The sequence below is a fragment of the Bos grunniens genome, chromosome 4 (genome assembly GCF_055505025.1).
Source record: "Bos grunniens cultivar Pamir isolate PY7600 chromosome 4, Bosgru_T2T1.0, whole genome shotgun sequence".
NCBI classification, from domain to species: Eukaryota; Metazoa; Chordata; class Mammalia; order Artiodactyla; family Bovidae; genus Bos; species Bos grunniens.
In genome coordinates this window covers 79,977,663-79,991,709 of record NC_141168.1, presented here as the reverse complement: position 1 = coordinate 79,991,709, position 14,047 = coordinate 79,977,663, and the positions used below count along the sequence as shown (strand labels likewise).

At 37.7% G+C, this 14,047-nt stretch overlaps 1 protein-coding gene and 1 long non-coding RNA gene across 6 annotated transcripts in view; one reads left to right on the top strand and one right to left on the bottom strand.

Moving 5' to 3' along the window:
- LOC147374434 (uncharacterized) overlaps positions 1–14,047 on the top strand; it is a 288,128-nt gene that overhangs the window by 169,498 nt on the left and 104,583 nt on the right. The gene's annotated exons all lie outside the window — the stretch shown is intronic.
- Positions 1–14,047, bottom strand: part of LOC147374435 (platelet glycoprotein 4-like) — a 40,854-nt gene that overhangs the window by 8,763 nt on the left and 18,044 nt on the right. For all 4 annotated transcript variants that reach the window (XM_086398553.1, XM_086398555.1, XM_086398554.1 and 1 more), the window contains 5 exons: positions 11,917–12,064; positions 11,327–11,506; positions 7,309–7,400; positions 4,796–4,842; positions 56–125 (listed from right to left, as the gene is read on the bottom strand). In XM_086398553.1, coding sequence (XP_086254679.1) covers positions 56–125; positions 4,796–4,842; positions 7,309–7,400; positions 11,327–11,506; positions 11,917–12,064 — 537 coding nt within the window. The remainder of the gene's footprint in view (positions 1–55; positions 126–4,795; positions 4,843–7,308; positions 7,401–11,326; positions 11,507–11,916; positions 12,065–14,047) is intronic.

The following is a 14,047-nucleotide window of genomic DNA, read 5'->3' as shown; positions in this document are numbered from 1 at the left end:
TTGTCACTTGGTGAAAGAATTCTGACTTACAGCACTATATCAGTGACTGTCTTACCTGCAAATGTCAGCAGAAAAGAATTGGAGTACCCGATTCTTCTCAATGAAAGGTGGAAATGTGGCTCCGTCTGTTTAGAAATCAAGCCAATGGCAAGGGATTAGGTGGAGTATGTGTCCTAGAAAAATCTAGAAATCTTGATTTCAGCTTGGTTAAGAGAAATATAATGCAAACTGTACATATAACATTGATATTCTCAAGTAGCCACATTTTAAAAATAAAGCAAGTATCAGGTATATTTTATCTCACCCACCATATCCAAAATATAATTTTAACTTGTAATCAACATAATAATTAACAAAACTCCAGATCTAATATTTACTTACAGCCTATCTCCATTTGTTCTGGCTGCTTAAGTGTGAATATGGCTAGTAGCTACCATGTTCAACAAGTCTATATACTATACATATTCACTGGTATCCATTCATATTAACTTTCCCTGCGCCTTAAAAATAAAGTTTAAAATGTGTACAATGGCAAAACCACTAGTTGTTAAAACTGTGATTGTGTTTATATTTTGAAATCCCTACCATATATGTAGAGTAACATTGTTCTTACCTTGAGGTTCATTTGGAACTCCTGTTTGGTAAATGTTCTTACTTTAAATAGTGATTCATTCATCTGCCCTAATAGCAGATTAATATTTTAAAGTCATTTATTGAATTCTCTCACTAAATAGAATTTCCTGAATATGGTTGGGAAAAGCACATATGAAACTAAAAAGGACATTTGTTGAGTTTATTGAATCTCTGCTATGGTTATGAGGGCTTCCCAGGTGGCTCAGTGGTAAAGAATCTGTCTGCCAACCAAGATATGTGGGTCTGATCCCTAGGTCAGGAAGACCCCGTGGAGGAAAGAAATGGTAACCCACTACAGTATTCTTGCCTGGGAAATCCCATGGACAGAGGAGCCTGGCAGGCTACAGTTCATAGGATTGCAAAGAGTTGGACACAACTTAACAAGTGAACACTATAGTTATAATCCATGGCATACAGTGGATATAAGAAGAAATAGCTAGATAATTCCTCCATTTACTCCACAAATGAATATCACCAAAATGAGCCACCACTGAATGTGTTTGTTCAAAACAGTAAAACCTATCCTTCAATTATGAATACATGCTTTTTTTTGGTAAATGCACTAACCTTGTAATCTTTATTGCATTACCCTTATACTCTTGTGATAAGTGAAATACAACAGATGATCACAGTGAATTAGATCATGATATTGAGAGCATGGAATATTGAAAAGTAGCTTAAATTCCCAAGATTGTTCCTGAATGGGCATTGTCTATGACTGCCTTCCCAACACCTTAGTCATAAAAGAAAAGAATGCATTGAAAATCTTTAAAAAAAATCATATGAAATATCATTGAAGATTATGTCATAGAGACCAGCAATACAGTGGGTCATGGTCATAAGATAACTGATGTTAGCCAGGCTCTCTTTCTGTAATACAATAAAATGTAAATCAACATTATCAGTTTATATCTCTTTAAGTTTGTTGAAGAAGGTAGAGGAAGTACTTCAAAATCATGATTAAAACTCCTTAGAGCCTTTTCATTTCATTAGTCTCTTTTCCTAGTGCCGTAACCAAGAATCTCTTTCACAGGGTTTCATTAGAGACCCTGGCCTGTCTAATCAACCTTTGCTCCTAGTTTATTTTACTGCTATTTTCTTCTTTTAACTTTGTGCCTGATGCTCATGTATTTATGTTATTATCATTTATAAGTGGAGAAGGCAGTGGCACCCCACTCCAGTACTCTTGCCTGGAAAATAGCATGGGCAGAGGAGCCTGGTAGGCTGCAGTCCATGGGGTCACTAAGAGTCAGACACGACTGAGCGACTTCACTTTCACTTTTCACTTTCATGCATTGGAGAAGGAAATGGCAACCCACTCCAATGTTCTTGCCTGGAGAATCCCAGGGACAGAGGAGCCTGGTGGGCTGCCGTCTCTGGGGTCACACAGAGTCGGACACGACTGAAGTGATGCAGCAGCAGCAGCATTTATAAATCCTCTACCTGCTTTTAAAAAAAAATGTCTTTGTTTCTTAGTTTTGGACAAAAAATGTTTAATATTTTTCTCTTTTTTAATGTTTATTTTTTAATTTATTTAAAAATTTTTTTATTATTATTATTTTTTTACTTTACAATATTGTATTGGATTTGCCATACATCAACATTCATCCACCACAGGTGTACATGTGTTCCCCATCTTGAACCCCCATCCCACCTCCCTCCCCATACCATCCCTCTGGGTCATCCCAGTGCACCAGCCCCAAGATTCCTGTATCCTGCATCGAACCTGGACTGGCGATTCATTTCTTATATGATATTATACATGTTTCAATGCCATTCTCCCATAAGGACCCTTTTACTATTTAGGAGAAGCACAGTATATTTCAACTTCCCAGGTGGCTCAGTGGTAAAGAATCTGCCTGCTATCCAGGAGACACAGGTTTGATCCCGGGGTCAGGAAGATCCCCTGGAGAAGGAAATGGCAACCCACTCCAGTATTCTAGCCTGGGAAATCCCATAAACAGAGGAACCTGGTAGGCTACAGTCCATGGGGTCACAAGAGAGTCAGATAGAACTTAGTGACTAAACAACAGTATATTTCTGTGTCTGAGGGTACAATATGAAGTTTATGCTTATGAAATTACTAAAGTTAGTGGTACTGGTACACTTGACAATTTATTGGCAGAAAGAACTACTTAGAAAGGAATTTCTTCATACACTTCATGACTCAAAGCGCAGTACAAAGCAAAGTTAACAACGGTTTTGCTGTTTTTCTCTACGGGTATTAAAAATTAAGTAAAGTAGAAAATTAAGTAAACATGCAAAACTCATCAGCACATTTGGAAAAGTAAACATTCCGCACGTTTGCCTTTTATTCCCTACCTTTTATCTAACTGTGTATTTAACTTTTTTCATCTTTATTATATTACTTTCCTATAAAGTATTGCCTAACTGACTTTATAAACATTATACTGTTCTTTGGGGCTTCCCTAATAGCTCAGTTGGTAAAGAATCCGCCTGCAATGCAGGAGACCCTGGTCCGATTCTTGGGTTGGGAAGATCCCTCAGAGAAGGGATAGACTACCCACTGCAGTAGTCTTGGGCTTCCCTGGTGACTCAGCTGGCAAAGAATGTGCCTGCAATATGGGAGACCTGGGTTCAATCCCTGGGTTGGGAAGATCTGCTGGAGAAGGGAACAGCTACCCATTTCAGTATTCTGGCCTGGAGAATTCCATAGACTGTATAGTCTATGGGGTCACAAAGAGTCAGATGTGACTGAGTGACTATTACTTTCTGCTTCTTAGCAACTGAAAGCTCACTTCATGGCATTTGATTCACATAGCTTTTTATAATTGTACTTCTTCAACTAGTAGGCATATATTTGCTTTACTTTAAGGAGAGTAATAAACTGGATCTAACCATACTCTTGGAGAAGGCAATGGCACCCCACTCCAGTACTCTTGCCTGGAAAATCCCATGGACAGAGGAGCCTGGTAGGCTGCAGTCCATGGGGTCGCTGAGGGTCAGACACAACTGAGCGACTTCACTTTCACTTTTCACTTTCATGCATTGGAGAAGGAAATGGCAACCCACTCCAGTGTTCTTGCCTGGAGAATCCCAGGGGCGGGGGAGCCTGGTGGGCTGCCTGCCGTCTATGGCGTCGCACAGAGTCAGACACGACTGAAGCGACTTAGCAGCAGCAGCAGCAACCATACTCTAAATCTAAGTACATAGTACTTTTTCCTAACTCTAATTCAGAATGTTCATTTTTGCATACATTTCTCATGGTTAGGGTACAGGTTGATGGGCGTGAGTCTGAGTGAACTCCAGGAGTTGGTGATGGACAGGGAGGCCTGGCGTGCTGTGATTCATGGGGTCGCAAAGAGTCAGACACGACTGAGTGACTGAACTGAACTGAAGTGACTGAACCTTATTTCTGTTGCTGCTGTTCTTTTCTCTCTCTTTCTGACCACCTTATTCAAAATAGAGTTCTGCTTGAAAGTTCACTGATTCTACTTCAGCTTGAAGTCTTTGGAGGCATAACTTTCCTTTTATAATTATGTTAATATTTTAATTCTTTCAATTTTAAATGATTATCTATACAGTATTTACAGGTATAAATCACTATATTACAGATATAATGTAAATACTACACAGTATAGTAGTATACACCTATAAAGGTGTAATCGCTACTCTAAACTTCTCTAATGTTTTACCTCTGTGGTCAGGAAGGAGTTCATTACATGTATACAAAGAAAACATTTCCCCAGAATACAGTAAAGGCTCATCCTTGATGGCTAATTTTGAGAAATTTCATCCCATTACACGTACATTTACTAAGCCTACATAAAAATACAGAGACTCTGAATTACGTTGTAGGGATACAGAGATATGTAAATACATACCATCAACTCCCAGAACATTGTAGATATGGAAGTGGATTTTTGGGGGAAAGCGGTTGGTTTCACTGTGATTATTACCACAAACCGTATGCTCTTTGGGGCTACCCTGGTGGCTCATACTGTAAATAATCTACCTGCGATGTAGGCGACCTGGATTCAATCCCTGGGTCAGGGATATCACCTGTAGAAGGCAATGGTTACCCATTCCAGTATTCTTGCCTGGAGAATTCTTTGGACAGAGGTTGCAGTCCATGGGGTTGCAAAGAGTTGGACTGGACTGAGTGACTAATACTTTCTTTTTCACTTGCATATCCTCTTACCTGTACCATTAATCATGCCACAATAACTTGGCCAATAGGAGAGATGCCTTAGGAATAAAAAGAAAAAATGAAAAGGATCATTTGAAGAGCACGTTTCTCACATTACTTTTTCTATTACGATTCAGTAAGTCTGCTAAAATAATAACTATTGATTAGCCTAGATGTGACAAATGCTAAAGTTTAAGAAATGTTTTAAGCCATTTGGCCTGTGTTTTGCTTGAAGTCTGCATCTTGTTGAGATAAAGGAAAATACAATTACGTAAAGTTTAAAAATAAAATAAAATTTAAAAAAAAAAAGGAAGTGCCTGAAACCATTAAGTGACCAGATTATAAACAAAAACTGCCAAATGTTATTAATTAGAAACCACATGGACAGAAACAGTTCTGCAAAAAGAAAATTGAGAAATATTTGTCCAAAATTTTGACCTTTTAGGAGAAAGTTCCCCACCTAGGGAGAAATGGATTATTTGATAGTATGTTTTATTCACACTGAATAGGATGAAGATATTAAATGGTTAACTGATATAAACTCAGTATGAAGGATAAGAAGGGAGTGTGGAGGAGGAAAGAAAGAGAAGCAGATGTTGGATCAATAAAGATTAGAAACACAGATAAGCAATTTATACTTTCCACTTCTTTTAACTCTTATGTGAACTGGCATTTAAATAGGGCAAAGTTTATTAATTCATACTATGGTACCTACATAAATTATATATATTTATATATAATTATATATAAAATTATATATATTATATATATAAATATATATATATATTTATCGGAGAAGGCAATGGCACCCCACTCCAGTACTCTTGCCTGGAAAATCCCATGGACGGAGGAGCCTGGTAGGCTGCAGTCCATGGGGTCGCTGAGGGTCAGACACGACTGAGTGACTTCACTTTCACTTTTCACTTTCCTGCATTGGAGAAGGCAATGGCAACCCACTCCAGTGTTCTTGCCTGGAGAATCCCAGGGGCGGGGGCGCCTGGTGGGCTGTTGTCTCTGGGGTCGCACAGAGTCGGACACGACTGAGCGCCTTAGCAGCAGCAGCAGATATATTTATATATGGAAACAATGAGAACAATAGTGGTGATAGCTTCTCTGCATACTCAGACACTTTTTGGTGATAGAAAATGAGTTGTTCACACTCCTAACATGTCATCCAGTAAGATGTCAAGGCAAGTTGTTGCTTCTTTTTTTAAACAGAATAAGCTGCACAGTCTGCCATGTTTAGTCTTGCCATGGTCAGTTAAATTAACCTTGCCCTAATCTCAAGCTCTTGTGAAATTCTTACTCCAATTAGGAGCACTTAGTAATTCTCCTCAAAACCTCTCTAAAATATTGAAATGGAAGCAATGCTCACTTTCCTCCGTATACAGACACTGATGTGATTCCCCTAAAATGAGCATTTAGAAGTGTTTTTTTTTTTTCCCTCCATTAGACTTTTCTATTAAAAAAAAATATGTGATTATGGTCTCTGTAGAAGAAAAAGGATTACATGAGTATTTAACTGTTTTAGATAAGAACTTAGTGTCACATAATGATTAATCTATAAAAATATTTCATCTGTTTTGATTTTGATTACTTTATTCTTTGTCAGGAAATCACTGATCTAAAACTCATTTTAACTTTGAAGAGAAAATTATGTCTCCCTTGATATTTATTGAGGTTCTTCCTATTTTAGACATATGATGAATTAGGTGTACTACAGATAAATAGGCAGGAGTTAGGGAAAAGTAGGAAATCATGGCCGTATGAACATATCTCATTCTACTACTGCTTCACAGGAGTGTGTGCTTTTAATTTTTCAAGTTTAATATGTCAGTTTTAGAACAGGAAATAATAATTCCATTTTGTGTTGATAAATATTTTAAAAAGCTGAGTTATCAATAAAATCATTTCAAGAAAATTTTGAAAGGGAAAATCATGAAAGCATTGGCATGGATTCATTAAGCTGCCATATTTACAGACATACTTTGTCATATCCTGGGAATGAGCAGTTTTTATATTTCATGCTCAGTAAAAAAAATAAAACATCAGTAAGATATACTGGATGCTAAAATAATGAGTTGACATATTGATTTTCTTCCTTTTCATTTGCAGTTATGTAATTTTAGGGTGTATGATAATACCAGTTATGCAGCAGAGATGGAAGTAGTCCCTTTAGATTTCTTTATGTAAGGAAACTTGTTTATCAAGATCAATCCTCCAGTGGGGCTGATGCTCAGCAGCTATGTACTAGTGTGATCAGCTGTCACAACTAAAGGGTTAATGCCTGATAGACCAGGAGTTTCTAGGGCTGAGATACAGGCAGCTCTGTTCCATAGGTTGGTGCCTGTGCCTTACCAGTTGGTAAATAAGTTTCTTGTCTGCCTTAGAGTATCCTAGTCTCTCTCGCGAGCACGCTCTCTCCCTCCCTCCCTCCCTCCCTCCCTCCCTCCCTCCCTCCCTCCCTCTCTCTCTCTCTCTCTCTCTCTCTCACACACACACACACACTTTGCTTGAATACTTACTTTTTGCCTTTATATGTGTCAATTCTGGCAACTTTGCTTATGTCATCTTTTCCATTGAAAACTTTATAAACTCCATCTGCAGTGTTGTTGTACTGAAGAGATCCATACAAGAAAAAATTATTTCTAAAACAAGCCATGCTTTCCAAATTATAAAATATGTAATTAACTCACTTTTGCATTTCTCAGACACTGGTTGTTCACAACTATTTTATGTGATTTGAAATATATAAGCAAATAAATTTTTACAATTACTGATTTTTAGTATTTTTATAAAAACAAGATATAAAAGGTGCCTAGAAACAAGTACTAGATGCTGAGACAAAGGAAGAAAAAATATCGGAAGCTGACATGATCCAACTCCACTATTCTTTCTTGTGATTAAGCCAGAAAGGCCATTTTGATCACTAGTCCTGTTATACTGAGGTGAGGGGATAGGGAACAAATCCTATGAGACCATGCCGTATTTCTAGAAATTTTCTCTATGTTATGATCATTAAAAGTGGTTACTAAAGATTAGATGGGCTTCCCAGGTAGCACTAGTGGTAAAGAACCTGCCTGCCAATGCAGGAGATGTAAAGAGAGGTGGGTTTGATCCCTGGGTCAGGAAGATCCCCTGGAGAAAGGAATGGCAACCCACTCCAGTATTCTTGTCTGGAGAATCCCATGGACAGAGGAGCCTGGTGGGCTACAGTCCATGGGATCACAAAGTCAAACATGACAGAAGTGACTTAGCATGCATGCAAGCACACAAAGATAAAATTGTTGTTGTTGTTCAGCCACCCAATTGTGTCCAACCCTTTGTGCACATGGACTGCAGCACGCCAAGCCTCCTTGTCCCTCACTCATCTCCAGAAGTTTGCCCAAGTTCATGTCCATTGCATTGGTGATGCCATCCAGCCATCTCATCCTCTGGTGCCCTCTTCTCCTTCTGCCCTCAACTGTTCCCAGAATCAGGGACTTTTCCAATGAGTCAGCTGTTTGCATCAGATGACCAAAATATTGGAGTTCCAGCTTCAGCGTCCATCCTTCCAAAGAGTATTCAGGGTTGATTTCCCTTAAAATTCACTGGTTTGATCTCTTTGCTGTTCAGTGGACTTTCAGGAGTCTTCTCCAGCACCACAGTTCAAAGGCATCAATTCTTTGGTGTTCTGCCTTCTTTACAATCCATCTCTCACAACTGTACATGACTACTGGGAAGATCATAGCCTTGACTCTATGGACCTTTGTCACCAGAGTAATGAATGTCTCTGCTTTTCACACACTGTCTGTCTTTGTCATAGCGTTCCTGCCAAGAAGCAGTCACCTTCTGGTTTCATGGCTGCAGTCACTGTCTGCATTGATTTTAGAGTCCAAGAAGAGGAAATCTGTCACCACTTCCACTTTTCCCCCTTCTGTTGCCAGGGAGGAATGGGGCTGGATGTCATGATCTTAGTTTTTTTTTTTTTAATATTTAGTTTTAAGCCGGCTCTTTCACTCTTTCACCCTCATCAAAAGGATCTTAGTTCCTATTCGCTTTCTGCCATTTAGAGTGGTATCATCCATATATCTGAGGTTGTTGATGTTTCTCCGTCTTATCTTGATTCCAGCTTGTGGAATCCAGCCTGGCATTTCTCATGATGTGCTCAGTGTATAGGTTAAACAAACAGGGTAACAGCAGACAGCCCCATCATATTCCTTTTTCAATCTTGAACCAATCAGTTGTTCTATACAGAGTTTTAACTGTTGCTTCTTGACCCCTATTCAGGTTTCTCAGGACAGGTAAGATTGTCTAGTATTGCCATCTGTTTAAGAATTTTCCACAGTTTATTGTGATCCACACAGTCAAAGGCTATAGCACAGTCAGTGAAGCAGAAGAAGAAGTTTTTCTGGAATTCCCTAGCTTTCTCTAGGTTCTAGTGAATGTTGGCAATTTGATCTCTGGTTCCCTTCCTTTTCTAAACCTATCTTGGACATCTGGAAGTTCTTGGTTCACATAATGCTGAAGCCTAGCATGCAAGATTTTAAGCATGGGAGATGAGTGCAATAGTCTGATAGTTAGCATGTTCTTTAGTTAGCTCCTTTTTGGGAATTGGGATGAGGATTGACCTTTTCCAACCCTTTGGCCACTGCTAGGCCTTCCAGATTTGCTGACATATTGAATGCAACAATGTCAGACTTTATTTTTTGGGGCTCCAAAATCACTACAGATGGTGACTGCAGCCATGAAATTAAAAGACACTTACTCCTTGGAATGAAAGTGATGACCAACCTAGATAGCATATTCAAAAGCAGAGACATTACTTTGCCAACAAAGGTCTGTCTAGTCAAGGCTATGGTTTTTCCTGTGGTCCTGTGTGGATGTGAGAGTTGGACTGTGAAGAAAGCTGAGCACCGAAGAATTGATGCTTTTGAACTGTGGTGTTGGAGAAGACTCTTGAGAGTCCCTTGGACTGCAAGGAGATCCAACCAGTCCATTCTGAAGGAGATCAGCCCTGGGATTTATTTGGAGGAAATGATGCTGAAGCTGAAACTCCAGTACTTTGGCCACCTCATGTGAAGCGTTGACTCATTGGAAAAGACTCTGATGCTGGGAGAGATTAGGGGCAGGAGGAGAAGGGGATGACAGAGGATGAGATGGCTGGATGGCATCACTGACTCGATGGACGTGAGCCTGAGTGAACTCTGGGAGTTGGTGATGGACAGGGAAGCCTGGCGTGCTGCAATTCATGGGGTTGCGAAGAGTGGGACATGACTGAGTGACTGAACTGAACTGAATTGAACTGAATGCAACACCTTGATGGCATAATCTTTTAGGGTTTTGAATAGTTCTGCTAGCATCCATCACATCCACTAGCTTTATTAACAGCAGTGCTTCCTAAGGCCCACTTGACTTAAAGATTGGATACACAGGATTAAAAACAGGATTAGCCAAGGAAAGAATTAAAAATATTTGAGTTAAATATTAGTAACTGAATTTATTATCTCTTAATGCCTTCTTAATTGATATATAACCTTGCATTTCTAAAAACTGTAGTAAAATAGCAACAATGAACTGGAGACTATAACTATTTTGTATAGTGACAAGCGCCATCATAGTCAAAATTTCAATTCAGTAGTCAGATTAGCCTATTTATAACTCAAAACATTAAGGAACAACTAAGTTCATCACCAAATTCACATTTTTTCTTAATTTCCATACTGTCATTTCATCACTTTAGTAGATTACTAATCAGCTATTAATAATTCTATGAAAATATGACGTTGCTGATATATCAGGCTCACTGTGCTCGATTTTGGCTAAGTTTTAAATATTCATTTAAACAAATTTATAAGAAGTCTAGAGGAGGAAGAATGACATGATGAATATATTCAACAGAAATAAATAAAAATGTGGCATTACACTTGATTTTTTTAAGATGGAAAGTCAAAACTGAAAGATTGCTCAAAGCCTTAGCAGCTTGCAATCTAATTTTAGACAGCTGCATATTTAATGGAGTAGAAACTTGATTAGATGTAGGTTTCTTAATTTTAAATTTAGTTGTTAAAAATTAATTTGTTTCATGCAGATAAGTTAATTTTCCCAACTGCTGCTGCTGCTGCTAAGTTGCTTCAGTCTTGTCTGACTCTGTGCGACCCCACAGACGGCAGCCCACCAGGCTCCCCTGTCCCTGGAATTCTCCAGGCAAGAACACTGGAGTGGGTTGCCATTTCTTTCTCCGATGCAGGAAAGTGAAAAGTGAAAGGGAAGTCCTCAGTCGTGTCCAACTCTTCGCGACCCCATGGACTGCAGACCACCAGGCTCCTCCGTCCATGGGATTTTCCAGGCAAGAGTGCTGGAGTGGGGTGCCATTGCCTTCTCCGAATTTTCCCAACTAGGAAAGCTAAATCCATGTGAATAGAGATTTTAAAAACTTACAGTTATGTATTCCCAGATCATAAATAGGGTTAACATACTAAGTTATAAAATTATGAATTGCCAATGCCATTATATTTATACAGTTAGAGTCTAGCAATATTGATGTTCATATTTGTTACTCACAGGATAAAACACACCAACTGTGGTAGGAATAGAGTATGGAACCGAACTCAAGAATGGATCCTTATAGCCCCACAATAGTTCTTTCAGAGTTCTCTTTTGAAACATAAAAGAGTTTGAGTTTTTGATAAATACATTGAGTATTATCTGAACAAATGTGCTTGGATAGAGGTGAGGTGTAGCCTATAAGAAAAAAAAAGCACTGTGTAAGACACCAGTTGCAGTATAGATTTTTTACAAGAAATGGATAAATAGTACATCTAAGTTTAATAAAACTTTTAATTGTATCTCTAAAATTACTGCCAAATCCTTGCAAGATTAAAAGTGTAATGTTTCTTCTATTACCTTTCTGTCTTGGTGTGAGCCACAGGAAGAAGACTTTCAAATCCTACTTTTTTAAATGATACACTTTAAATGATCTTCTCAATTCAGTTGATTATTCTATGATCTTGTCATATTTCCAAATGATTGTAATTCAGAATGTCATGAGAATACATTTTCATCAAAATTACAAATGATATCTGATAGTTCTAATCATGAAATTAAAGAGGATTCTAAAGTATTACACAGTCCATAATTTTGTGTTTACTCACTGCTACAGCCAGGTTGAGAACAGTGAATGTGTCATTCTCTGTTCCAACTGATAGCGAGGGTTCAAAGATGGCGCCTTTGGGCCGTTGGAAAGAGACTGTGTGGGTCTTAGAGTCTTGGCTTATTATATCCTTAGCTAGATAACGGACTCTGAAAAACAGAAGTGAAAAGAAAATTCAGAAAAAAACATTGTCACAAATGCATTCACTCATGCAGTAAATAATTTTTTTGAGTATATAGATGGTCAGAAATTAGGCTAAACAAGTAAGTTAAAAAGATATACATGCCAAATGCTGAGTCTTGCAAATCAGTCAAGGTCGGGGAGAGGTGTCTTAGTTGTGCATAGCAGGGAAGAAAGAATGTGTGTCATTATAGGAGTTTACATAGATTCTTGGGAAAACACAGAACAGGTACAGACCCAGGCTAGGCATGGTTATGCTGGGGAGAATGGCCAGGATACAATTCCACATAAGTAGGCTGAGGGACAAATAGAAGTGTAGTTAAGCAAAATAGTGTTGAAAATAGCATGTATAAGAAGAACATGGTGTAATTTTGCATATGCAGAGGTTTCAATATATTTGGTTTACAGAGTCAGAGTAAGGAGAGTGGTGGAAATAAAATTACTAAAGTAAACAAGATCTCAAACATAAAAGGTGGTACCCCATACTCAAATGTTTAGTTTTTTATCCTGAGGTTCAGGAGGAGACAGTAGAGAAGTTGAAGGAAGGGACAGTAAGAGCACGTTTCCTTATTAGATAGTCTGTTCATAGTGAACAGACTTTCCTGCGCTGACTTTTTCATAATTTCCAGCATTTTAATGAAAACTAAAGATACCTAATGGAATATAATTTCCACTTTACAGGTCAATTTCCTTCCATCCCTTCCTCATATATTGTATACTTATTAGTTCTGAGCTCCTGGCTCTAACATCTCTAGGCAAAGTACCAACCACTTTTTTAGGAATGTGGTGAAGGGTTGTTATTATAGAAACAAAATCTTTTGCAATTACAAGATATTTACTGAGATGAAATAAGGTATACATTGCACTATCCTATATTTGATTGTCTATTATTTGAGGTTAAAATAGGTATCTATTATTATCTAAGATAAAGACTGAAAAAAAATCATGGGACTGAAATGTTTAAAATATAACAAATTAAAAAATCACACATTTCAATCAGGTATAATAAAAATGTGAAATTCATGTAGGGTAGGTATTATGAGTGTTTTTTATCCCCAACCACAGTGCCTGATACTTGGTAAGTTTTCAACAAAAACTTTTTGAACAAATAATTAATGTTTCACATTATCTCAAAAAAGAATTCAGAAAAGATAGAAATATATTTTACTGTTAATATACTTTCTTCAAGGTTTTATTATTTACTTTTCTCTGAGTCCTATAGACATGCAAAGAATATAAAAATCTGAAACAGCATCCAGGACAATCTATTATCAGTCAATTACTGTTTTCTCTTAGATAGGTGTATTTTAAATTTAGATTATCTATTATTAACATTTAAAATTAAAATGCTCTAATTTTCAGGAATATTTATGTTTATAATAATTGAGATGATAGTAAAACAACTGTGAGCAAATTCTAGTTTTACTTAGTTGTACTTACAGCACTGCACTAGGATATGGCACTCACCAAGAGAAAAATCCTTTAAACTGAGGCCTGTGTTTACAATGTACTTTTAGAAAGAGAACATAATCACTCAATTTTTGGTTTAAAAGTTAGAATACAGGGAATTCCCTGAAAGTCCTTTGGTTAGCACTTAGCAGTTCTACTTCAGGGAAGCACAGGTTTGATCCCTAGTCAGGGAACTAAAGTCCTAATTCTTGGCTAAGTTTAGTCTCCTTTCTTACTTTCATAGTTAGAAAAGTCAGTCTTGTAATTTATATAGGAGAAAATGTACACAAAAATCTTAGAGTTACCAGTTCCTAAGTCTGTGTGAGCATGGTAAATCATTTCACAGCTCCTGGAAGGAGTTTTTTAAGTTTACAAGATGAAACTTTCTGGCAAATTATTTCCCATTAGTTCTGATGCCTAAGGTTCTTTTTAAAAGTGTGTTAAACTGTTAAGGCAGGCAAAAAAAAAAAAAAAGGTACAGCTTATTCAGTCTCAGTACTGGA